The 26913-nt window shown below is 46.7% G+C and overlaps 2 protein-coding genes across 3 annotated transcripts in view; one reads left to right on the top strand and one right to left on the bottom strand.

The window, feature by feature from the left end:
* The first annotated feature begins 1333 nt into the window (after window positions 1-1333).
* Window positions 1334-10253, top strand: mrps18b (mitochondrial ribosomal protein S18B). Its single transcript, XM_052043575.1, is given in 8 exon segments — window positions 1334-1472; window positions 2585-2610; window positions 2612-2639; window positions 2642-2682; window positions 6657-6725; window positions 7619-7685; window positions 8730-8789; window positions 9931-10253. Coding segments are annotated over 8 exon segments (612 nt in total). The 5' UTR covers window positions 1334-1366; the 3' UTR covers window positions 10146-10253.
* Window positions 10254-11161: 908 nt separating this feature from the next.
* Window positions 11162-26913, bottom strand: part of abcf1 (ATP-binding cassette, sub-family F (GCN20), member 1) — a 58274-nt gene continuing 42522 nt past the window's right edge. For both annotated transcript variants that reach the window (XM_052043572.1, XM_052043573.1), the window contains 7 exons: window positions 25445-25519; window positions 22465-22535; window positions 20829-20861; window positions 19068-19236; window positions 17893-17957; window positions 15707-15779; window positions 11162-12717 (listed from right to left, as the gene is read on the bottom strand). In XM_052043572.1, the coding sequence (XP_051899532.1) occupies window positions 12548-12717; window positions 15707-15779; window positions 17893-17957; window positions 19068-19236; window positions 20829-20861; window positions 22465-22535; window positions 25445-25519 (656 nt within the window). In that variant the 3' untranslated portion in view covers window positions 11162-12547. The remainder of the gene's footprint in view (window positions 12718-15706; window positions 15780-17892; window positions 17958-19067; window positions 19237-20828; window positions 20862-22464; window positions 22536-25444; window positions 25520-26913) is intronic.

The raw sequence follows: 26913 nt of genomic DNA, 5'->3' as shown, positions 1-26913 counted from the left end.
TTGCACACCCCTCGCTGGCCCTTCAGCACAATGACTCTTGTGCTTCTTGCCTCTCATGGCTGCATCATCTCTCAGCAGAGAAAACCAACCCCGGGGCTAATGGGAAGGGTTTAAACAAAAAAGCAATACTGTAATTGTTTCAGTTATGAGAAGAAGACTGGGTCTGTTTTCCCTGGAGCAGAGGTTAAGAGGGGACGTGATTAAGGTATATAAAGTTATGAGGGGTATAGGTAGGGTAGACTGCAGCAACCTATTCCCCGTGTCCAAGGTAGATAAAACAGGATGATATAGATTTAGGGTAGGGGTTAAGAGATTTAGAGGGGATCTGAGGGGGAATCTTTTCACCTAGAGACAGGTGAATGCCTGGAACACACTGCCTAAGAGAGTGGTGGAAGCAGAGTGACTGACAGCACTTAAGAAGTCTCGAGATGAGCACTTGAGTTGACTGGGCGTAGAAGGCTATGAGCCAAACGCTGGAAGATGGGATTAGTTATGATGGGTACACACTGGTCAGTGTAGACATGGTGGGCTGAATGGCCTGTTTCCATGCTGTATGACTGAGTCTACGAGGACTTCAGTTCTATGAGGAGGCTGGAGAATTGCAGGGGGAGACTGGGGGCTGTTCTGAAGCCAGAGGAGATCAGGAGCAGGTTTCGTACTGCTCAAAGTCATAAGAAGTTTGTATGGGGTGGATGGAGAGGGACTGTTTACTGTGGCCAGGTCGGCCACCAGGGGATATGGATTTAACCTGGAGGTGAAAATAAACTCAGAAAGCGCTACCTGAAAGGACCGCAGAAAGCAGGTTCGTCAGTGACTTCAGAAGCGAGTCTGATGAATGCTGGAAGGGAATAAAACTGCAAGGACTGTGGGAAGATCAAGACAGTGGAAACTGTATTGAGCTCTCAGTGGGCACTATGGGCTGAAATGGACTCTGTGCCATGTGGTAATAAATCATCAACCTGCCTGAGGATGTGGTTGAGGCAAGTACAATAACCATGTTTAATAGGTACATGGATAGGAAAGGTTGAGAGGGATATAGGCCAAACGTGGGCAAATGGGACTAGCTTAGATGGGGAGTCTTGGTCGGCATGGACCAGTTGGGCCGAAGGGCCTGTTTCCATGCTGTATGACTCTATATTCTGCATTCTGTTATTGCTTTTCCCTTTGTATCTCCTCAATGTACTTGCATATGGAATGATCAGTCCGGATGGCATGCAAACAAAAGATTTTCGCTGTACCTCGGTACATGTGACAATAATAAACCAACTACCTCTGTTGAAAGAGGCAGGGGATCTGGGTGACGTTGCAACAGATTAAATTCTCCACTTTGCTTCATGCCCCCAGAACACGGTTTCCGCAATGGAGGATGCTGCAACCAATTCACCAGCCCTTCAGCACCGCAGCAGACCAAGCCACCTTCGACATGATCTCGCGCTACAAGGAACGGCCATGGGAATACCTGGAGAGCGAAGGTACTTGGTGCATCTCGATCCCTCACGCCACACTGCATGCCCTCCACTGTTCGGTGTGAAGGGAAACAGAAAGCCTTTCTCAAGTCAATGGGAAATGATAAAGTGCAGCTCCTTTATAAGCCGGTGGGACTCATCATGGGCAAAATCGGTGGCTGAGAGGTTTGAGAGTAATAGCTGTTTTCCACAGATCTCTGGATCTAGAACTGGGGATATGAGGGGTTGGACACTTGGGATCAAGATGAGGAGAAATTTCTTTCTGCAAAGGATCGTAAGTGTTTGGAATTATCTACTGCGAGGTCTGTAGAGACTCATTCATTAGCCTATTCCAGACTGAGTTTTGATGGATTTCCAGATACTGAGGGGGATCGGGAGAGTTTGTGGTCAGGCAGGCGAGCAGGCAATGGACATGGGTAGGTATAGCCACCATTTTTAAGTACCCCATGGGGCTTTCTTGACCACCTATCCTGTGGACTGCATTAAATCAAGGGTTTTGCTGTTTTAGACAGTATGACAGGCTGACACCTATAATCTGTTCACTTCGGACAAGACAATTGATAAGTAATGAGCTGAGCTGTAGGGAACGAGTGGGGGAAGAGACAAACTGGATTGTTCTACTGGTGGACCAACTTGTAATGATTCTGAGAATGTCTGACTCAGTGTTGGGACTAAAACAAACAGCTCTGAACTTGATCACTATTTGCCCCTGCCTCAGATTTTAAGGCTGGTAGATCACTGATGATAAAAATGGTAGCAAAATAGGTCACACACTGTCCTCTCCCCCTCTGGGACCGGGTGGGGCAGTGGGTCACAACACTGTCCTCTCCCCCTCTGGGACCGGGTGGGGCAGTGGGTCACACACTGTCCTCTCCCCTCTGGGACCGGGTGGGGCAGTGGGTCACACACTGTCCTCTCCCCCTCTGGGACCGGGTGGGGCAGTGGGTCACACACTGTCCTCTCCCCCTCTGGGACCGGGTGGGGCAGTGGGTCACACACTGTCCTCTTTCCCCTCCAGGACCAGGTGTGGTAGATTTTGGAGAGGACGTTTGGCTCACTCCAACCCACAACTTTTGTACTTGTTGGGATGTTACTTAACCATTTTTATTCTGCTGCAGAGTACATCGAGCGATACGGCAATCAAACCGGTGTGGGCTGACTATCGCAGAAACCACAAGGTGCAATCCCACCTCAGAAGACCAGGGAAACCTGCATAGTAAGAGTTGCGCTCTCTCTTGTTTCAAACTCCTTTAATCCTGCTGGATCTTGACCTTGCCTGGATGACAATGTTGTGAGCTTGGGGCCCAAGGCTTGAGAAAGATGCACTGGGTGCAGAGCAGATCATTGGGAACTAGTTTTAGTGTTAATTCAGGATGGAGTTGGCTTGAATTTCCTTGGAGTGGCCTGACTGAGATGTTTAAAATAAAGAAGGGTAGATTCAGAGACTGTTTCTGCTCTGAGAAATGCAGAACAGAGGAACTTAACCTGAAAAATAACAGCCAGAAGTCTTCCACTCTCAAGACACGAAAACTGGGAATGTTGTTCTAGATGCTTCAACTGGAATATATTATTATTTACAAACAATACTGAGGAATAGTGGAGCTGAGATTTAAGCTAGAGATGGTACAGAAAAGATTCACAAGGATGTTTCTGGGAATGGAGGGCTCAAGTTATAAGGAGAGACTGGATAAGCTGGGACCTCTTCCCCTGGAGTGAAGGCGACTGATGGGTGCCTCAGAGATGTATAAAATCGTGAGGGGCATAGATAAGGTGGAAGGTCACAGTCTTTTTTCCCAGGGGTGGGGGAGTCCAAAGCCAGAGGGCACAGGTTTAAGGTGAGAGGGGAAAGATTTAAAGGGGACCCGAATGGCAAGTTATTCACACAGAGGGTGGTGGGTACATGGAAGGAGCTGCCAGAGGAAGGGGTAGAGCAGGTACAATGACAATGTTTAAAAGACCATTTGGACAGGTACATGGATGGGAAGGTTTAGAGGGATATGGGCCAAGTGTAGGCAAATGGGACTAGCTTAGATAGGCATCTTGGTCGGCGTGGACCAGTGGGTCAAGGGCCTCCTTTTGTGCTGTATAACCTTATGACAGCAGAGATGGGTTTAAATAGCTCCAGTTCCCCATGATCTGTTGTGTTGTATGTGGAGGAGCGGGAGCTTTCCCCCATCGACACAATTGTCTTTTAATGCGATTTTCTTCTAACGCAAAGCTTCTTAGGAACACAACTATTGCATTATGACAGAACTACTTGTAGCTGCAGTGAAACTCTGCTAATCTGACACACCAAGACTTTGGTGCCAGGCTATAGGATGTCCATTCCTATTTTTTACCCCAACACACTTTTTAATGTTGTGCAGTATTATAAATTTTCCAGTTTAAGGGATGTGTGGGAACCGAGGCCCCAGTGGGTTTTATGGGAGCTGGGGCCCCATGAGTTTCAGAGGAGTGTGGGGAATCGTCAGGAATTTACTTGAGACGGTGCAGAACTATCTTAGTTCAGCGACTAGTTTAGTTACTGGTTTAATTAGTTCATTACAACATCATGAGCCGAAGGGCCTGTTCCTGCGGTGGTTCTCTGTTGTTTGTTCTAATAGTTGGTATTGTGGATTATCAGAGTTTACAGTATTCCAAATCATTTCTTTTTTTATTTAGAAAATGTATTCTCCTTCTCCTGATTATTATCTAATTAACAACAAAATTGCCTGTTACACACTGGGAGTACTTGCTCCTTTCAGGTCCTCCCTGGGTTACAAAATGCCGGACTAATGTGCCAGGAGGTAGGGGAGGTCCTTCAGTTTTCACCAGGGAGAGGGACTTTGACAAATGTGAGGTCAGTGTAGAACAGGCTAATGTGCTGGAGCATGTTGAGGTTGAGAAAGTGGTAGTGTTGGAGCTTCTGAGAAACTTTAGGATAGGTGAGTCCCTGGGACCAGATGGGATATACCCCAGGTTACTATGGGAGGCGAGGGAAGAGATTGCTGGGGTGTTGACGATGATATTTGCAACCTCCTTGGCCACAGGAGTGGTACCAGAGGATTGGAGGGTGCCTAATGTTGTTCCCTTGTTCATGAAAGGTAATGGGGATAATCCTGAGAATTATAGACAGTGGTGGGCAACCTATTGGAGATGATTCTTAGGGACAGGATTTACAAGCACTTGGAGAAGCATAGTCTTATTAGGGATGGTCAACATGGCTTTGTGAGGGGCAGGTTGTGCCTCACGAGCTTAATTGAGTTTTTCGAGGAAGTGACAAAACAAGTAGATGAAGGTAGAGCGGTGGATGTGGTGTATATGGACTTTAGTAAGGCGTTTGACAAGGTTCCCCACGGTAGGTTCATCCAGAAAGTCATGAGGCATGGGATCCATGGAGACTTGGCTGTGTGGATTCTGAATTGGCTTGCCCACAGAAGGCAGAGAGAGTATTCTGCCTGGAGGTTGGTGACTTGTGGTGTTCCGCAGGGATCTCTTCTGGGACCCTTAGTCTTTGTGATTTTTATAAATGACTTGGATGAGGAAATGGGGGGATGGGTTAGTAAGTTTGCAGATGACACGAAGGTTGTCGTAGGTTACAACAGGATATAGACAGGATGCAGAGTTGGGCAGAGAAGTGGCAGATGGAGTTCAATCCAGAAAAGTGTGAATTGAAACACTTCAGAATATTCGAACTTCAAGGTTAATGGCAGGATTCTTAGCAGTGTGGGGGAACAGAGGGTTCTAGGGGTCCAAGTCCATGGATCCCTCAAAAGTTGCTGCGCAAGATGGTAGGGTTGTTAAGAAGGCATTAGGAGTGCTGGCCTTCATTAGTCGGGGTATTGAGTTCAAGAGCCGTGAGGTGATGTTGCAGCTCTATAGAACTCTGGTTAGACCACACTTGGAGTATTGTGTTCAGTTCTGGTCACCTCATTAGAGGAAGGATGTGGAAGCTTTAGAGAGGGTGCAGAGGAGATTTACCAGCATGCTGCCTGGATCAGAGAACATGTCTTATGAGGAAAGGTTGAGCGAGCTCGGGCTTTTCTCTTTGCAGTGATGCAGGATGAGAGGCGACTTGATAGAGGTGTATTATGAGGGGCATAGATAGAGTGGACAGCCAGCACGTTTTTCCCAGGGTGGCAATAGCCGATACCAGAGGATATCAGTTTAAGGTCAGAGGAGGAATGTTCAGGGGAGATGTCAGAGGTAAGCTCTTTACACGGAGAGTGGTGGGTGCCTGGAACACACTGCCGGGGGTGGTTGTAAAGGCTGATACAATAGGGAACTTTAAAAGGCTCTTAGGTAGACACATGGAAGTAAGAAAAATGGAGGGATATGGGCTGTGCAGGAGGGAAGGGTTAGATTGATCATGGAGGAGGTGTTCATATAGTTTGGTACAATATCGTGGGCCAAAGGGCCTGTAATGTGCTGTACTGTTCTATGTTGTAATGGACACCCCGTATACATGTTTGGGAGACCGGCGGGATGGATGGGGATGGATTTGCTGGCTGCTGCGGGGCTGCAGGCATCTTCTTCTGGGTGGGAATGGGGCATTTCCCCATGTCTTCTATCCCTTCCCACCCCGAGCTGCAACACTCGGGGGCTGTGTCGATCCGAGCAGAGCTGGGAGCGCTGAGCAGACTTGCTCTCACTCACTGAGTCAGTGAGGCTGGCTGGTGGCCTCTCCACCTGCGCCTGCTCGCTGTCCCGTCACTGCTGGTCCTGTGATCCTCTCCCACACACACTGATTCTGTTTGTTTCTGACTTGCAAACAGTTTGGTTTACGGACTGTTCTCAGGAACTGAACCCTGTCGTAACACGAGGACTGCCTGTATTTTATCAAGGTGTATCCTTTTTTTAAACTTATTAATAATCTTGCCCGGAACTTTTCCTGGAGAACATTGCAGTTTCTCTGGTGTCTTCCAGTGACAGAAGTGCCCTCTACCTTTCTCCTCTGCATCCTCTGTCCAAAGCCTGTACATTCTCAAGGGTAGTGCCCAGGTGTCAACACAGCATTGCAGCTGAGGTAGAACTTCATGACCAATGTGTTCTGTCAATAAAATCATGTAAAACCAACTTGGGGTTGGGGAAATGCAAGGAGGATTGTATTGGAGCCCAAGTCCCAACAGCTGGGGCAAGTGACCTAGGTTTGTAATGTTCATTGCCCATTCACCTTCAATTCCACCTTAACAAGCTGTTTTCCTTCTGCAGAGGGGAGACAAGATCAGCGGCAATCCCTGTCCCATATGTCGAGACCCAAAGATCCAGGTTGACTACAGGGTAAGCATCTCCCCTCATTTGTGCAGGACTTGTTTGTTAACAAGCTCCCACAAGGCTGCATTTCTGCCCTTTCTCAGTCGTAAAGAGAAGGCAGTGTTGGGACTTTACAGTTTTCTGACCCACCAGGCTCACCTTTTGGAGGTGTTGGGTTAACAATGCACCCGTGGACTAGTAGGTAAGCTGGTGTGTTCATTGTGTGTGAAGAACATTGGTTCAACCGCTGGGAATTTATGGCTGTCTACCAGTTTTCTTTATCAAGTCTGGTTTTCAAATCCATCCATGGCCATTCTCCTCTTCTGGAGCCCATGTGAGATGTCCTCCGAGTGCCTGTCGTGGCTCATTGGAAACCCACAACTGTCTGAGCCGAAACACTCCAGCACAAGAATCTGGGGTGTTGACTCATAGGTGGAGTGCTGACAGAGTGTAGCACTGTCTGAGGTGCCATCCTTACCAAGAGACGCTAAACCAAGGCTCTGCCGGCTTGCTTAGGTGGGGCGTAATGGTATTTCGAGGGAGAGTGGGGATGTTATCTCTGATGTCCTGATCAATATTGCCTGCCCAAGGAAGACTTGCAAATTCTTGTGCGAGTCGGTAGGTTAAATGGCCGCTGTAAATTGCTCCTAGTGTGTAGATGAGTGGTAAAATTTGGTGGGATGAGGAGTTGATGGGAATGTGGGGAGAATAAAATGAGTTAGGGTAGATTTGTGTGTAAAATAAATAGAAAATAAAATTTTAAAAATGAGTGATGGCATGGTCTTGTGGGCTGAAGGGCCTGTTTCCGTGCTGTCTCTCTCCATGACCAGTCTCCAGTGTAATTATTGCAAATCAGGTCTGTTGTTAATATTATCCTGGTCACCTGGCATGTAACTGAGACTGACTTCTGTGTCCTGCAGAACGTGAGGCTCCTGGAGCAGTTCATTTGCTCACACTCCGGTGAACCCTACCATCCCACCAGAACTGGTAAGGACCTGATTCATTATTTTGACTTGTATTCAGCAAAAGTCATGGGTCATCTCACTGTGATGATTGGGCTGATCCCAGCTGGAGAGTGGGGACTACAATCTTTACAACAGCATGTCTCTGTTAGAGATTGTAGTCCCCACGTGGGGCAGTGGGTCACACACTGTCCTTTCCCCCTCTGGGACCGGGTGGGGCAGTGGGTCACACACTGTCCTTTCCCCCTCTGGGACTGGGTGGGCCTGAGAAGATTTGTTTCTGTTTGGGTAATGGGCCTGATGGTCCAAGTTTGTTGATGATACAATTTGGTGTGTGAGGTGCAGAGGTGTGATGGTGAGCATATGACATGGAATATGATGTTTTAAAAGAAAATCTGGTAAGGTTGCAAGGGCTTCTGGGGTGTCCCTGTACACAATAGCTGGAGGAATAAATTAGGAAGGTAAAAGGTAGAGTGGCCTTTTATTGCCAGAGGAGTGGAGTATAAGAGTAAAGGTGCCTGTCTTAGGGCTTTGGTATGACTGCTGCTGGAATTTTGTGTGCATGTATCCCTCCTTGGGTAGGGAGACGACTCCTGTAGTAAATGAAATGCAATGATGGTTCATCACATTGATTCCTGGGGTGGAGTTAGGGGTGATGGGTTTGACCTATGCAGAGAAACTAAGCAGACTGGGCCTTCATTGAGGTTAGAATGACAAGAGATAGCCTCCTTGAAATGTACAAAATTCTTATGGAACTTGACAGGGATGACATTTCCTCTGATGGTTGTCTAGAACCAGGAAACCAATAAGGACTGAGGTAAAGAGAAATTTCTTCACCTAGAGAGCAGTGAATCTTTGTAATTCTGTACTGTGGAGGCTGAGTCACACAGATTTTAGGATTTTTAAGAAATTGAGGGATAAGTGGTCAGTGCAGAAAGTGTTGCTGAGGTTTCAAAAAAAAAGCCATGATCTGCCCCCATTTCTCTTCCCTGGGGTTTGCTTCAACTGATGGCGGAAGTGTTTGGTTCTGTCACTGAGACTAACCCTTCTGCATCTCATTCAATCCTAGGAGTATGTATGAAACAGTTCAAGAACTTGACCAAAGCAATCCAGGATGCTAAGGATCACGGTAAGAAGTCTGGGGAATGTACTGTCTAATTATGGGATGTGCAGGGGAAAAGGGAAGCAGTTGTGGAGAAATCCTGATTGAACTCAAATGTAAACTTGAGTGCACACATTGGATAGTGGTACAAGTCTGATTGTGATTTAACTTCAAGGTTGTAATATACTGGAGCAGGGATTCAGTTTGAGGTACAAAGTTGCTTTGAGTCAAGATATTGTTTCAAGACTAATTGGTGTGAAGGGTGTCTCTTTAGTGTATAAATTTATTTTCCATTCAGTGTGTCAGTTCATTACTGCCTACAACATTCCATCTTTGTGACCTAGTGTGTTATTTCTGTCTGAATCAAGATACAATCCCATACATATCCATGTGCTGTACAAGCTGACCTGGTGACCTGCTGCTAAGGGATAGGAGGAGGAGAAAGAAGCTTTTGAGCTGAGTCTGTGGCTAGAACATGGACAGGATCCTGATAACCAAAACTCTGGACTAATAGTCTGTTGAACAGAAACTGATAGGCCAGTCTGCAGCTGTGGGAGGGATCGTGCCGACATTGTGGAAGTTTCATTTTATTACCAGTTATTTGAGAGAGCTTGCAGCAGGAGGTTGATTCCTTATTATTTCAGAAATCCCATTTCAAATTACTGAGTAGTCATAAAGCACTACAGCATGGATACAAGTCTGTACCACCAGCCTAGAGGACAGCTTCTATTCCACTGTTATAATACCACTGAATGGTCCCCTAGCATGACAAGATGGACTCTTGACTTCACTATGACCTTGCACCTTATTATCTAACTGCAATGCACTTTCTGTAGCTGTTACACTTTACTCTGCATTCAGTATTTTACCTTGTGCACTGTGTAGTGAATTGATCTATATGAATGGTTGTTCCACTGTACCATGGTAAATGTGACAATAATAATCAACCAATTCCCTTCAGCTCAATCAATCTATGCTGACCACGGTTCCCACCCAGCTCGTCCCAATTTCCTGTGTTCTGCCCACATCCTTCCATGTACCTATCCAAATGCTTCTTAAATGATACTATTGTACCTGCCTCAGGTAGTTCCTTTCCATATACTCGATCTTCCCCTCACCCCTCGGCATGGAAAAAGTCACCTAATTCCATTCTTGCTCCCTGTTCCAGGTTTGCTCAAGTTCCAAGTGCCCTGCGTTGAGATCCGACTGGAGGATTATTGCGGCTCCCACGGTGCTGTGGGCAAAACACCACCTCCCCCTCAGCTGGAGGGGCCTTGGTACAGCTGGTACCAGTGGCAGGCACCACCCGAGAAGGAGGTTGCTCGCATTCGACAGATGTACAAACCCTTCCTGAAGGAAAATGTCATTGAAGCCTCCAAGTAAAACAACATGACTTTCAAAATGACTCCACCAGTACGTGTGACCACAACCACAGGACTGGAGTATGGCAGCCAAGATATGTTAAAGTTTTTCAATAAAATGTGAATGAAGTCTTGTTGCTGCAGTTTGTGAAGGGTGGGAACTGATGCAAATTGTCCTTGTTTGCACTGTTGAATACATGGAACAGTTACATTATGTTCATTAACTGAGGGAATGCTGCAGTGAAGTTTTAGAATGTGTCAAAGATGAGGGAGTCTATTCACAAACAATTATGGGTTGATTTCAGATGTGCAATCAGTGAGGTTTTGATAGAAATTTAGAGGAAAACTGACTGACATTAAATTCAGGCAGATTTAAACCAGGAGCCACCAGATCAGTGTGTTCTGTACTAGTTAACATACAAGCCATGCAGAAGTAGGTTTTAAACACAACAGTGCAAGGTTGGAGTCTGAGTGTACACAGCACATATTCAAAGGTAATGTTTGATTAACCACCCCAAGCTCCACCTGCCACTTTATTCACTTATTACTGCGTAAATCTAGTGCCAAATTAGAATCAACTTGTGGTTATAAGGGGCAGGCAACTACAGCTCCACTTCAAAATAAATGGGCTCATACCCACATCCATTACTGGAATAAGAGTTGGATAAACTAACTGAAAAATTGAACTTTGAGGACCACTAATGTATTGATGTGGTTGTTTTCTAGCCTGTGAAGTTTAAATATTGAGCTATGAACATAAATAGGCTATTTAGTGAGATCACAGCCAAGCTGTTACTTCCAAACTACAAGCCTTGCTTTAGCTTTTATCAATAGGTACCTTCAGTCAGCACCTAGGAGAAACCCCCCTGAAAATGGGTAGTAGAGAGACTGCAGAAATCCAAATGAGTTAGCAGTTTGGCTTCCTGTCTAGTACTCTCAATTTTATCCTTGAATGGAGTGCTGTGCTAAATGCCTTATTCCAAATGTAAAATATTGACAATGACAGCCTGGAACCATGGCTGTCCACACAGAACCAAGTCCAGTGTAAATTTTATTTATACACTACTATTTAAATTTTTTTGTGGCATGTTTGCAATCTGATTAAAAAGCAGTCAAAGGAAGAAAATTTATCGAATGCTTGTTTCCACTTTGCATTCACACTAATCCTGTGCCAAATGGAACAATCCTTGGTCATGGAAAAATAAAGAAACGTTCACTGTGCAAATGCAGATCTGACTGAGGGGCCGCAGATTTCAAACACATCAGATTTTAGGCAGGGCTAATCATGCTCCCTTGTGATATCAGACACGGTGACCTGCAGCGCACAAGTCCCATTCCACCTCCAGTGTGCTCTGTGCAGAGAGCAGAACATCACTGCTTCATGTACTCTGCCTCACTTCTCCCTCCCTCTGGTGGCAGCCACCCCAGGCAGAGAGAATCTACAACACACCAAGCGTTTCTGGCCAGTTTGAGCATCATGTAGATTTCCTACACGAGCAAACCAGTGCCAATCTATCCTTCTGAGACCCCAGTGAAGGTAATTTGCAAATGTACTAAATCTGGGCAAGCTTTTAGGGTTTTGGATGATTCCACCAGGGAGTCATCTCCCTTTTCTGGCTGGATTTCCTAAATTTCATTGCAACAGATTTTGTGCACCACTTGAGTTCATCCCAATTTTGGCTGACTTGATGTTAAACCTGGAAAGTTTGGCGAAGCAGAAGACTTTACTGGTGCCACAGCCTCAGGAGAGCTTTTGGTACCCCTTTCACCTTCTGCTCAACGCATCTGAAAACGCAGCCCACCAGGATGAACCCTGCCACAAAACCCTGTGACAATGCAGCTCGATCTGGCAGTGCTCCTTGAAGTCATATCTAAAAGGCATTGCAAGGTTCAGATCGAACAGTCAGGGAGAGCTCTCCTTGCCCACACTTGACCGAAAAAGATCCACCACAGTCAAGGAACCTGCTTTTAAACGGAAACTCCAGTGGGTCTCTACACTAAAACAACTGAAACCGCCTGAAATGCACACCAATTACATCAGTGTCTGTAAAGAAAAAATTGGAACTGGTCTTGAAGGGCCCACAGCATGTTCAATCCATCTCTCCTCCATTCACTTGCTGATTGAGCTGCTCTTGCCCAGCACTATTTTAATTCACATTTCCAAACCATCTCTTTCCCCTTTTACCCAAAGGCACTCTCCACTCCGACAAAAAAATATTTATAGATCATAAAATTCTCCCTTGTTTGGCATTTTAAGTACAAATGTGGACATTGGGCACACAGCCGCAGTTTGCCACTGTTAAATTTCTGCGCCGCAGTGCGAGGTCCCTGCACATCCTGCTGCAGTTGATTTCGATTGGTGCCACGGTTCACTTGAATTTCCACGTTGGCCGCAGGGTTCTCCATCCAGCCGGCACTGCGGTCTCAGTCCTTCTGCTGCTTGCGGTTAATGGTCTCTCCCAGCGCCTCCAGCACCTCCCGCTTGTAGTCGTCAAAGTTGCCGTCGATCTGGTTGATGGTCTGTTCCTCCACCACCCACAGCTGGCAATTGGTCTCGGTGATCAGCCGGGCATCGTGGCTCACAATGAGCACAGCTGCACAGAGGGGGAAGAAGAGAGATGATAGCATGGGGCACTGTTGGCCAGTCACACTACCAAGATAGCTACAGGCCCTCCCTGGATTACAAACACCTGATTTATGGACACCCTGTACACAAGCTCCCATGAATATCAAATTCAAGTAAGTCAGGACCATACAGCATGGAAACAGGCCCTTTGGTCCAACTGGTTCATGCCGACCGAGTTGCCCAGCGAGCTGCCTGCGTTTGGCCCATAACCCTCTAAACCTCTCCTATCCACGTACTTATCCAGATGGCTTTTAAACGTTGCCAATGTGCCCGCCTCGACCACTATTTCTGGCAGCTCATTCCAAATATGCACCACCCTTTGCATGAAGCTGCCCCTGATGTCCCTTTCAGATCTCTCGCCTCTGATCTTAAACTTATGCCCTCTTGTTTTTAGTGCCTCCTCCCTGGGGAAAAAGACCTCGTGCTTTCAAATGAGAATCAGTCTTGAAAAAAATAAACCTATATTCATGTAATCTCCCCATAGTAAATCAGACACCAGTGTCCCTTAAGAACACAGGCTGCCAGTTTCACTGCAGAAGGCCACTTAAGAGAGTTGGAAATTGACAAGCAATCACTTCTATTGAAACTTGTGCATCAATACTCTATTAAACAATGTCCACTGATACTTCAAACCCATGGAAACCAACCATTGGAGTGTGGGACATGCTGGTTCTGTACCATTGTAACTAGGCAGAGGAGGACAATGAATAGATGTTCATGTTAATTGGCTCTCATCAACACCAGCATTGCAGTGATGGTGCATCTTCTGACTTATGGACACCTGAAAAAACAGAACTTGTTGGTATCCTGGGTGCAGCCTGTTCTCACTGCACGGCACAGGCCTTGCATTAGCGTCAGTCACAGAGATACAAGCACAGAAACAGACCCTCCAGCCCACCGAGTCCTCACTGATCGCCAACCACCCATTTTACACTGTTCCTACCTTAATCCCATTTTGTTATTTCCCCTACATTCACTTCAAATCCACTCACTGACACACCAGAGGTAATTAACAGTTGGCAGTTAACCTACCAGCCTCCACGTCTTTGGGATGTGGGAGGAAACCGGAGCACCTGGGGGAAACCCACGCGGTCACAGGGAGAATGTGGAATCTGACACACACAGCACTGAAGGTCAGGATGGAACCCAGGTGTCTGATGCTGTGACGCAGTAGCCTCACGGCACCACTGTGCCACCCCCATCAGTCTGTGCCAAGCTAACATCACTCACTGCACAATATGCCACAGACCTCGCATCATATCTGTTGCGCCAAGTTAACGTCTGCAGTGTCCGTGCAGATCAATGGACTGGAGTCTGGAGAACTGAGGCTAGGTGGCTTGATCACTATTGACCACTGCCACCTACCCAGTAATGTGAGCAAGTGGGGAGGATGATCCCTGGTCTGGCTGTGTCAGGCTTCACACAACATCCAATTCCACCCAGAGAACATTATTTCAGAAATTGAGGTGGGGAAACATTGAAAGGAAGTCCTCTGCCGATTGCAATACGCAGGAAAATGAACGTGGATGGCTTGGAAAACAACAAACTGGTTGAGAAGCAATAATGCCCACAACTGAAAAGGTTGTTAACACCAAGACTGTGGCCAATGGGAGTAGAAGCTACACGACAGCTCTGAATTAAGCACACAGCTAGGCACAGGAGCTTCAGGAGAATGAAGCCACATTTCAGGACGTCTTAGAAGAGTTTAACACAAGAGGTTCACTGGAACAGTACAAGGACTCAAGTTATGTGGAAAGATTGCAGAAACTGGGATTATTCTTAAAGCAGAGGCTCTTAAAAAGAGGTTTAATGAGATGTTCAAATCATATAGGGCTTTTTTGGGGGGTAATAAATAAGGAGCAGAAACCCATTTGCTAGGGCAAAAATGTCAGTGGCTACAAGACAGATTTAAAATCATCAGTAGGAGCTGATTGCAGTGAGTATTGACTGCAAATACTGTCTGAAAGAGTTGTGGAATTTGTTCCAATTGTATTCCTTCCTGCATAATTTTGTATACTTTGTTTTTCTTGTGAATGTTGTGTATCCGATGCTCTGTGCCTGTGATGTTGCTGCAAGTAAGTTTTTCATTGCACTTGTGCATAGCGGTTAGCGTAACGCTTTACAGCGCCAGCGACCCCGGTTCAATTCTGACCGCTGTCTGTAAGGAGTTGGTAGGTTATCCCTGTGTCTGCGTGGGTTTCCTCCGGGTGCTCTGGTTTCCTCCTACCTTCCAAAGACGTACGGGTTAGGAAGTTGTGGACATGCTATGTTGGCGCCGGAAGTGTGGCGACACTTGCGGGCTGCCCCCAGAACACACTACGCAAAAAGATGCATTTCACTATCTTTCGATGTACATGTGACTAATAAAGAAATCTTATATATGTACTTGTGAATTAGACAATAAACTCTACTTTGACTTGAAGGAGATTCAATAGAGAGTTTCAGAAGGGACGGAAAACCACTTGCCACTGAAGAACAGCAGAGGCAGGACTAGTTATAGAGAGCCAGAGTCATACAGCATGGAAACAGGCCCTTCGGCCCACTGAATCCATGTTGCCAAACACACACAAATCCTACCCCTAATCCCCTCTTATTCTCTCCACATTCCCATCAACTCTCCCCAGATTCTGCCACTCATCTACATGCCAAGGACAGTTTACAGCAGCCAGTTAACCTCACTACTTGGACGCCTTTGGGACGTGGAAGAAAACTGGAGCACACGGAGGAAACCCACATGGTCACAGGGAGAACATGCAAACTCCACACAGACAGCACTCAAGGTCAGGATCAAACCCAGGTCTCTGGACCAGTGGGGGAGCACCTCTGGTTAGCTCCAGGAAAGAGAGATGTGGATCAAATGGGTTCCAATGCACTAATGATCTTCTGTGCCTCAATATGCAGCCCTTTGGCAGAACCCAGGCAAAGAGAGGGCGTTAGCTTCCTCAGACTACACTCACCTCCTTTGTAGACGTTAATCGCATCAGCCAAAGCATCAATGGATTCTATGTCCAGATTGTTTGTAGGTTCATCCTGCATTTGAAACAGACAACATTGCTTTAAAATGGAAACAGGACAGAAGGAAAAGTCCCAAAGACGTGAGATTCAGTTGGTTGCATAAATCTTTAGTGCAGAGGGAAGGGGGAAAACAGTGAATTGACTCCATTTTAAATTAAACACCTTGACCCCTTCCAACCATAGACCAGGATGCAGAGGGAGGGAGGAGTGGTCAAATCCCAAATTGGAATTGGAGAACATTTAATAATTAAGCTAGTTTCAGTAACTCCACAAGATATAGGAGCAGAATTAGGCCATTCAGTCCATTGAATAGTGGAGCAGACTCAATCATGGCTGATTTTCTTCTAAACCCCACTCTCATGCCTTCTCCCCATCACCCTTACCCCAACCCCCCTACTGATCAAGAACCTATCAATCTCTGCCTTAAATATGTCTAATGACTTGGACTCCACAGCACTCTGTGGCAACGAATTCCACAGATACACCACCCTTTGGCTGAAGAAATTCCTCCTCCTCAGGTTTGAAAGGGACGTCCCTTTATTCTGAATCTGTGCCCTCGGAGCCTAGAGTCTCCTACAAATGGAAACATCCTCTCCATATCCACTCTATCCAGGCTTTTCAGTATCCAGTAGGTTTCAATGAGATCCTCCCCTCAGCTCAATTGAGTACAGACCCAAAGACATCAAACACTCCTCATACATTAAGCCTTTCATTCCCGGGATCATTCTTGTGAACCTCCCCTGGACTCTCTCCAGGGCCAGCGCATCCTCCTTACAGACAGGGCCAAAAATTGCTCAGTGCGCTCACTACCTGGCTGCAGATACACATGCTATTCCTGCCCTCATGCTGCACACTGTGTGCCCATCAACCAGGCCTGAATAACGTTCAGTTCATGAGAAAGGGAAGCCAGTGTTTCAGCGGATTGGAACTGCAGCAAAAGCAGAAGACAGGGTAACAGATCCAGTGGCCATCTCCTTCCAAGTCTCTGAAGTGGGATCTGGAGCCAGAACCTTTCTATTACAAGTTGAGTGCATTACCAGGGATAGGCATTCCTGCTGAGAATAGCACATAGACGTAGGATAAGGATTAGACGTCCTCGAGTGAATCCCTTTCAGACTATTACTACCTGGGATCATGGACTGAGGTAACAGAAGGATAGCTGACATATTGGAGTCCAGATCCACTCTCAATGACATGCTGGGGGAGTCAGAGTCGTACAGCACAGAAACAGGCCCTTCAGCCTACCACATCCATGCTAACCTTTTTGCCCACCTACACTAATCTCATTAGGTCTGTACTCCTCTAAGCCTTGCCTATTTAAGAGCGTCTGCCTGCCTGTGTCTGCGCGCACCTGCGTCTCTAAATGCCTCAAACATTGTAATTGTATCCAATTCCACCACATCTGGCAGCACATTCCAGATATCAACCACACTCTTTGTTGGGTGGTTGAGCGGCACGGTAGCATAGCGGTTAGCGTGATGATATTACAGCGCCAGTGACCCGGGTTCAATTCCCGCTGCTGCCTGTAAGGAGTTTGTATGTTCTCCCCGTGTCTGCGTGGGTTTCCTCCGGGTGCTCCGGTTTCCTCCCACATTCCAAAGGCGTACGGGTTAGGAAGTTGTGGGCATGTTATGTTGGCGCCGGAAGCGTGGCGACACTTGTGGGCTGCCCCCAGCACATTCTTAGCAACGCAAAAGGATGTATTTCACTGTGTATTTCGATGTACATATGACTAATAAATATCTTAAAAACTTACCTCTCACCTTAAAGCTATGCCCTCGTTTTTGATATCCCTAACCAGGGAAGGTACTGATCATCTACCGTGTCCCTCAATTTTACACACCCCTATCAGGTCACCCCCTCAGCCTCCTTCACTCCAGGGAAAACAAACACAGTCTGTCCGATCGCTCCCCATAACGAATGCCCTCCAATCCAGGCAACACCCTGGCGGTCCTCCTCTGCATCCTCTCCAGTGTTTTCACATCTCTCCAGAACGGCACTTAACACTCCCAACTGTGGGCCTAGCCTGCGATTCAGTGGAGGTGGGGAAAATGTGGTGCAGGGAAAGGAGACGGGGGTTTAAACAAGGTTACAGCGACCCAGGTGACAGGAGTGCCGGATTACTCACGAGAATGAGGACGTCGGGCTGTCGACAGGCCAGCTCTGCAAACACCACTCTCGCTTTCTGACCACCTGCAGGGAAGAGAAACAGCAATTTGAGCAACATGACCACATGTGCACGGACTTACCGAGGTGGCAGAGTACAAGGGAACTGTCTCAGCCAAGCTCCAGGCTCAGCTGTAACCTGCCTGATCATCATGGCAGGAATTACTTTTGTTCACTCCCACCGAGCTGTTACTTTTACACAGGTCGGTCACGACTGCTGGGACAAGCTCATAATCACTCGCCAGGAGCTGAGACACCAGGTCCAGATGTGGTGAAGGGGGAAATTTACAGTGCGGTCCTCATTAACACTCAGGTTTTTGGGCACATCGGGAAAAGTGAGCACGCTACTTCTGGAACAAAGCCAGCAGCATTCCTATGTTGGAGGTGTCGGGAAAAGTGTCGTATAGGCCGGAGGTCCCAGTGGCAACTTTTCCACCAGAGATCGCCAACCTCCAAATGCCGTGGAGCTGCAACTGAATGTCACGGCTTTTGTTTCGATAGCAGGAGCGACCAGCCATGGTTCTCGTACCCGATTATAGAGACATGCAATAGGGAAACAGACCCTTCCGCCTATCAACCACCATTTACACTGATCCCGTTTTATTCTCCCCTACAGTCCCATCAGTTTACCCACCTTCTAGCACTCACCCACTCATCAGCAGCTGGTTAACCTACCAACCTGCACATCTTTGGGATGTCGGAGGAAACCGAAGTGCCTTGGGAAACCCACAGGGTCACCGGGAGAACGTGCAAACTCCACACAGAGGTCAGGATTGAACCCAGACCACTGGAGCTGGCAGGGCAGCAGCTCTTACCAGCTGCGACACTGCGCTTGCCTGATGATCCATCAAGAACAGCTGGATCAGGGTTAGAACGAAACAGCAGTGATCCCAGCTACAGTCAGTGCCGTGGCTTACAGCTGATCAGTGGGGAAGGAAATGGCGGTCACTGGACTGCAGCGAAGGTACCAAAGGAAGTCCAGGAAATGGAGCAGTGGTCCCGATTAATAGGGCCACACCGTGTTAAACACTACACTGCAGTCGGCATTCTTTTCTCCTGAACACAGGCTCGATCAGGTCCTCCTCCAAACCCCAATTTCTTCTTCCCTCTCCCAGACCGACCCTGCCCACTCAGTACCAGAGAGCTTGCTGATCTGGATGGTGTGGGCGTGGCTCTCCAGGCCAAAGCGCCCGAGACATTTCCGTGCGTCCTGGTACGCCAGGTTGAAGTTTCTCATGAGGTACTCCGTTGCTGTCTCCTCCATGTTAAGCTGGTCAGCGTACTGCTGATTGAAGAATCCTATTTTCTGCATGAGGAAAAAGGCGTTTTTCTTTTTAAAAAAAAGGTGTGTGTAAAATATGACATGAATTCCCCCGTGCAGGCACCCCCCAGGAATAGAGAGACAAGAGACTGCAGATGCTGGAATCTGGAGCAACACGAGATGCTGGAGTAACTCAGAGAATCAGGCAGCACCATGGAGGGAAATGGACAGTCGACACTTTGGGTCAAGACCCTCCACCTGGACTTGAAACACCGATGGTCCATTTCCCTCCATAGACGCTGCCTGGCCCGCTGAGTACCTCCAGCATCTTGTGCGTTGCCACCAAGAATAACTCAGTCAGAATCAGATTCATTATCACAGACATACGACGCGAAATTTGCCGTTTTGCGGCAGCAGTACAAAGACTAAATCTATTACAGAAATAAATAGCGCAAATTTCTTGAGGCAGAGGGTGGTGAGTCTGTGGAATTTGTTGCCACAGAGGGTGGTGGAGCCCAAGTCATAGGGTGTATTTAGGGCAGAGATTAATAGGTTCTTGATTGGTAAGGGGGTTAAGGGTTACGGGGAGAAGGCAGGAGAATGAGTTGATAAAAAAATCAGCAATGATTGAATGGCGGTCCAGACTCGATGAGCCAAACGGTCTAATTCTGCTCCTGTATCTTATAGTCTTACGATTACTCGAAGAAGAATAAGAAGTGATCTCATTGAAACTTAAGTTCTTACAGGAAGGATGAAAGAGGTGTACAAGATGATGAGGCATAGATCGAGTGGACAGTCAGAGACTTTTTCCCAGGGCGACAATGGCTAACACGAGGGGACATAATTGTAAGGTGACTGGAGGAAGGTATAAGGGGGATGTCGGGGTAAGTTTTTGTTTTATACAGAGCGGTGGGTGCGTGGAACGGACTGCCGGCAGAGGTTGTGGGGGCAGATACATTAGGGACATTTAAGAGACTCTTGGATAAACACATGAATGATAGAGAAATGGGGGGTTATGTGGGAAGGAAGGGTTAAATAGAGCAGGATAAGATGTCGGCACAACATTGTGGGCCGAAGGGTCTGTACTGTGCTGTTATATTCTAAAACTAAAATGGAATAAGGAGGTAGTGTTCATAGGATCGTTCGGAAATCTAATGGCAGAGGGGGAAGAAGCTGTTCGTGAATCAACAAGCAACTTAAATATAAACCATTTCATCCCCCACTCAACCCCGAGCCCTGTAACCTGACAAATACAGACTTTCAGTTCTTCCCTACAGGCCTTGGACATGTACACAATTCACTATCACACTCTACGGGCTGGCATTGGTAAACCAAGGTCCATCTGTTTGCTCACTGGATGAGTAAACTGCGAAGGTTCCCTCCAGCTTTAACAACGAGCAGCTCCTGAAGAGGAGGCTTGAGGTGGTTCTCCGTGAAGAGTGAGCCAGTGAACTGGGTCCTGTGAAGTTGGTCTCGGAGCAGTTCCAGCAGAGGTTCTGGAGCAGATCCCCACCCAGCCTTTGGCCATGGAAAGCAGAAGGCAAGTACACCCCAAAACCTCACTTCACCACCACAGTACCACGTATTAACTCCCGTAATCATTCCAGTGTACAACAAATTTGCTCCAAGATACTCACCAGTCTGTGATTTTTCCTTTGTTCACCCATGGTCTGAAACAAAAAAAAAAAGAAATTAGATTCCAAAGCAGTTACATAGAGTCAGAGAGACACAGCATGGAAACAGGCCTTTCAGCCCACTGAGTCTGTGCCAACCACCCATAAGATACAGGAGCAGAAAGGCCGTTGTCTATCCCGCCATTCAATCATGGCTGATTTTTTAAAATCCCATTCTCCTGCCTTCACTCATTTACACTAACCCCATCTTTTTTCTTCTTCTCTCCACTTTCTTATTAACACCCACAGACCCTACCACTCACCTACAGCAGAAGCAATTTACAGTGACCAATTAACCTTACAACCCACGTCTTTGGGATGAGAGGAAACCAGAGTACCAGCGGGGAAAAAACCACAGGGTCACAAGAGAGAAACTTCCACACAGGACAGGATCGGGAGTCTGGACTAAACCCGGGTCTCTGGCACTGTGAGGCAGTGGGTCTACCCACTGTGCTGCCCCACTAATTAACATCCATTAACATAACAGTACTGCAGCACAGGAGCGGTTGTTCAACTGGCCCACACTGGCATTCAACTCGCATGAATCCTCCCTCTCTATTACTTCACAGTCTATGAGTTTCTGGAAGCAGAGAACATTCCTGGTGACCGGCCAACATTCCCTCAGGTGGAAGGTAAAATAGGTGGAGCGACTAATCTGTGTTGTTGCAGATTCACTGAAGTGTTTGTAGGCAGAACAGTGGAATGTCTGTAAAGTGCTTCGAGTTTTTCGTTAGAGGCATGTAAATTTACCGTTTCCTAATGGAACAGTTTGACAGCATTCAGCTAGATTTCCAGTCTTTCATATTTGCGTATGAAACAGGAGGTCTATTCTGGATCTCAGAGCATCCCATTCCACACCCCAATCAGCTCCACCCCCCAAGTCCTGGCTTCTACCACCTCCCCACACACTTGGGGCCATCTACAGTGGCTAATTAACCCTCCAACCCGCACGTCTTTGGGACGTGGGAGGAAACTGGAGAACCCCGTGCAAGCCCACGATGTCACAGGGAGAACGTACAAACTCCACACACAGACAGCATGGGACGTCGGGCTCGAACCCGGGTCGCTGGAGCTGTGACAGAGCAGCTCCATTGGTTGCATCGCTGTGCTGCCTGTTACAAGGCGCAGAGAATGGATCACGATTCAATACTGGTAAACATCAGTAACTGGGACTCACAAATCAAGACAAGTGGATCCCATGAGTAAACTTGCTGCCAGCTGGCCCTCCAGAAATTAGATTGTGATTACATTATTGGATAGTCAATCCAGAGACCTGGGCTTCAAACCCTTCCATTGAAAATTTTACAGTTTATAAAAATATCAAGACTTAATAATGAAGAGTTGGTATCAGGAAAGTGTCACAATGCCACTAGTTTATATAAAAAAAATGCTCTCTGATGTCCTTCAGGAATCCTTCCCTGATCTGGTCCACACATGATTCAAAGGTCAGTGTGGTTGCCTCTACTGCCCTCAAAGTGCCACGTGAGTGGTTCAATGGTTAAGGGGCCCAATGGTTTGCTCATGTTTTATTTCTTATGGTCTATTCTTACTGAACGAGGGCCCACGACAATGATGTAGTTGATCGTGTAGCACAACTTACAGGGTTCAACTTTCCGCTGAGCAGCAACAGCAGCGTACTCTTCCCGACTCCGTTGGGTCCCACAATACAAACTGAGAGAAGGGCAAAACAGGAGCAAGAGTTAGTGGCCTTTTCACTGCAAGTCACAAGAACCAGTCTCTTTCCCCTCTGTTCAACAACTGTTATTGTTGGTCTCAATGTCAGAGTGTTGCTAAAAAAAAACACCTGAATTTCAGAGCAGCAATCACTTATCACTAATACACTGATGTCAATATTTCAAGGCCAAAATCTTATAAGGACTTTGAAGATATTTCTAAAAGCATTCTTTAAACAACGATGATTATATTCCAACCTACAACCCACTCTCAGCTGAACTATTATTTTATATACAAATCATGAATCCCTTAAAATGCAGTCTGTAACTTCAGGGTATCAGTATTCTGTACATAAACTCAAAATCCGTTTATTAGATGCATCCTGCAACTCAGTTCGATACCTTCAACTGTCTTTTTCTTAGGCAGCCGCTAAGAGTAGAGGATAACTTGTGTCTGCTCCGCCTACGAGCCCAATGTGGGATGTGCCGACTCTGTCACAGATGGGGCAGCTGGTGGTCGAGGGGGTAGGTGGGTTGCAGGGAAGGTGATACATTCCTTCCACTGTTATTGTTGGACTTCTGTTGCTCCTGAGGTGGTCCTTGGTGCCACCCCAAATGTTCTTCCTCTATTTTGAGTAATCAGAGGTCAGGGATTCCCAGGAGGTGATGAGGACGTGACATTTTTCCTGGGAGGTGCCACAGATTTGTCCTATTTGTCCCTCTGCCGCCTTGCAAGCAGTACTGGAGCATCCGGGCCAGAACTACTAGATTGTACAACAGTATTTCCCCCCCCCCCCCCCCCCCCAAGGCTGTCAGGCTCCTGAATATCTGGAGGCAATCTCAGACAAATGCTGCGTCAAAAGTCCTGGTTTGCTCAACGGCGCATAAGAACTTTGGCTGTTGCTGAACATGTTTATTCACAGTGCAATACACTGAGTTCTCTATTTTCTTTGTCCAACTCGGTTTTGCACTAACCTTGCACTAATTTTGTATCTGTATATACCATTTCTTTCACTATTTGTGCTTGCACAATTTTTCTGTCTGCGTTTATTCTACGTCCTCTGTTCTATGTATGTCCTCGTTGTGACAGTCTGGGGGAAACGACATTTCGTTCCTCCGTGTGTTTTACAGCATATGGGGGAATGACACGATCTACCTTGTTGTGACCTTGCACCTTATTGCTCTGCACTTTCTCTGTAGCTGCGACACTTTGCTCTGTACTGTTACTGTTCTTACCCGTACTACATCACTGCACTCTGTACTAACCCAATGTAACTGCACTGTGTAATGAATTGACCTGTACAATTGGTTTGTAAGACAAACTTTTCACTGTACCTCAGTACGTGACAATAATAAACCAATACTTGAACTTGAAATGTCCATGAAGCTCGTCCTCTTGGTAATCCCTTAAATGATGGTGCTCCAAGTAGCATGCTTGTTTGGCAAGCCTGGCACTGCAGGTGCAAAGAAGGTGGTCCACCTACACGAATTTAAGTATGGCCAGTCTTCTCATGGGAGATGGTGGCTGGGGAATGTATGCTGTGTTGGAGGATTTTGTGGAGACAGCATTGCTGACATCAATTCAATATCCGCTGTAGGTAGCCCAAGTCTCTGAAGTGAACAGGGAGGCATGGGCCAGTGTTCCTCGTTAGACCACAAGATTTAAGTGGGTTTGAGATCTTGATCTTCAAAACAGGTGGTCAAAAGCTGGGAGACTGGAGTTCACAATGAATTTCATGATTGTCTGCCCTCACTAAAAGGTGGATTCCAATTTATGGAAACTGCTCAATGACTTCTCGGGTGTCATCGTGATCCTTTCTTGTTACGGACCACAGAAGGAGTCAGCACCCTCAATGGTGCTTTGTATATCGAGCAGATGAACTTGATCTACGCATGTGTAGAGTGGACCACACTATGCCAGTGTAGTCAGAGTCATTCGGCACAGAAACAGGCCCTTCAGCCAAAATAGTCAATGCCAACCAAGATTCCCCATGTAAGCTAGTCCCATTTGCCTGCATTTGGTCCATATCCCTCTAAATCTTTCCTATCCATGTACCCGGTCCAAGTACCTTTTAAATGTTGTTAATGTACCTGCCTCGACCACTTCTTCTGGCAGCTCGTTCCACATACTGACCACCCTCTGGGTGAAAAAGTTAGAAACATAGAAAACCTACAGCACAATTCAGGCCCTTCGGCCCACAAAGCTGTGCCGAACACATCCCCAACCTTTGCCCCTCATGTTCCTATTAAATCCCTCCCTTCTCACCTTAACCCTCTGCCCTCTAGTTCTTCATTCCCCAACCTTGGGGGGGGGGAGGGGGGGGGGAGAGACTGTGCATTAACCCCATCTATGCTCCTCATTATTTTATACACCTCTCATTCTCCTGCACTCCAATGAAAAAAAGTCCCAAACTGCTCAACCTCTCTCCATAACTCAGTCCCTCGAGTCCCAGTGACATCCTCGTAATTCTCCTTTGTACTCTTTCTAGCTGAGCCTGGACCACACAGCGCACATGAAGAAAGCCAGGTACTTTTTAAAAAATTCTTTTACATATTCTTTATGAATAGTATTTATTCTGGAAATAAAAAAAAGCCCCACCCCCCCCCCCCCCAGGAAAGAGACAAGAGACTCTGCAGATGCTGGAATCTGGAGCAACAGACACAGAGTGCAGGAGGAACTCAGCAGGTCAGACAACGTCTATGGAGAGAAATAAACAGTCGATGCTTCAGGTTGAGACCCTTCATCAGTCCTGACCTGCTGAGTTCCTCCAGCACTTTGCGTTCCGCCAGGAAGGAGCACTTTGAGGAACTCCACAACAAAACACTTTCCTTGGTCTTAAGCATGCTCTCAATCACTGTTACTACCTGTCAACAACCAATTAAATGACAGACATAATGGATGCTTACTTCTGGAATCCATGTCGATACCAAAGTCCAGGTTCTTGAAAATCGGCTTCTGGTTTTCGTATGCAAAATCAACAGCTGGAATTTCAGACAGAAAGACTGCATCAGTCCAGGATGACCACAACACTATAACCTTGTACAGATGTAGCATTCTACATGGACAATAGACTGCAGTGGCTGCACAGAAACAGTGAGTGGGATTGTTAAAGAACGACAACAGACGGTCTTGGCAACTTTGTGCTCAAAAAGTAGAGGCATGTGGTACTTGAGACGGTCCAGGAAAATAACTATGAGGTTCTGAGAGTACACAAAAGGTAAATGTTAAACAGAATCTGCAATAACAGGAAGCATTGTACCTTAAAAAAAAACCATATTAAAAAAAAGTGTCACTGTGGAGCTTAAAGACTTGAAGAGCTGAAGAGAAAGCTGGAAAATAAGCTGGATGAGCTTCACCTCCCAAATATTCCCTAGCAATACCTACTGGTATAAGCAGCTCCAATAGATTTTTGGACATTAAGGGAATTAGGAGGTTTTGAGAGAGAACATAGAACACTACGGCACAGTACAGGCCCTTCAACCCACAGTGTTGCGCCGACATTTTATCCTGCTCTAAGATCTACCTAACCCTTCCCTCCTACATAGCCCCCTATTTTTCTATCATTCATGTATCTGAGTCTCTAAAATGTCCCTAATGTATCCGCCCCCACAACCTCTGACAGCAGTGTGTTCCACGCACCCACTACTCTGTGTGAAAAAACTTACCCCTGATATCCCCCTTATACCTTCCTCCAATCGTCTTAAAATTATGTCCCCTCAGGTTAGCCATTGTCACACTGTGGAAAACTGTCCACTCGATCTATGACTCTTATCATCTTGTACACCTCTATCAAGTCACCTCTCATCCTCCTCCTCTCCAAAGAGAAAAGCCCTAGCTCCCTCAACCTATCCTCGTAAGACATGCTCTCCAATCCAGGCAACCTCCTGGTGAATCTCCTCTGCACCCTCTCTAAAGCTTCCACATCCTTCCTATAATGAGGCAACCAGAACTGAACACAATTCTCCAAGTGTGGTCTAACCAGAGTTCTATAGAGCTGCAACATCACCCCACGGCTCTTGAACTCAATACCCCGACTAATGAAGGCAAACACTCCATACGTCTTCTTAATAACCCTATCGACTTGCGCGGCAACCTTGAGGGATCTATGCACGTAGACCCCAAGATCCCTCTGTTCTTCCACACTGCTAAGAGTCCTGCCATTAACCTTGTATTCTACCTTCAAATTTGATCTCCTAAAGTGTATCACTTCACACTTATCTGGGTTGAACTCCATCTGCCACTTCTCAGCCCAGCCCTGCATTCTATCAATATCCTGTTGTAATCTACAGCAACCTTCTACACTATCCACACCACCACCAACCTTTGTATCATCAGCTAACTTACTAACCCACCCTTCCACATCCAAGTCATTTAT

Source organism: Pristis pectinata, chromosome 34, assembly GCF_009764475.1.
Source record: "Pristis pectinata isolate sPriPec2 chromosome 34, sPriPec2.1.pri, whole genome shotgun sequence".
In the NCBI taxonomy this organism is placed as follows: domain Eukaryota; kingdom Metazoa; phylum Chordata; class Chondrichthyes; order Rhinopristiformes; family Pristidae; genus Pristis; species Pristis pectinata.
Note: the sequence above shows the minus strand (reverse complement) of the source record. Positions and strands in the feature narration are given on the sequence as shown.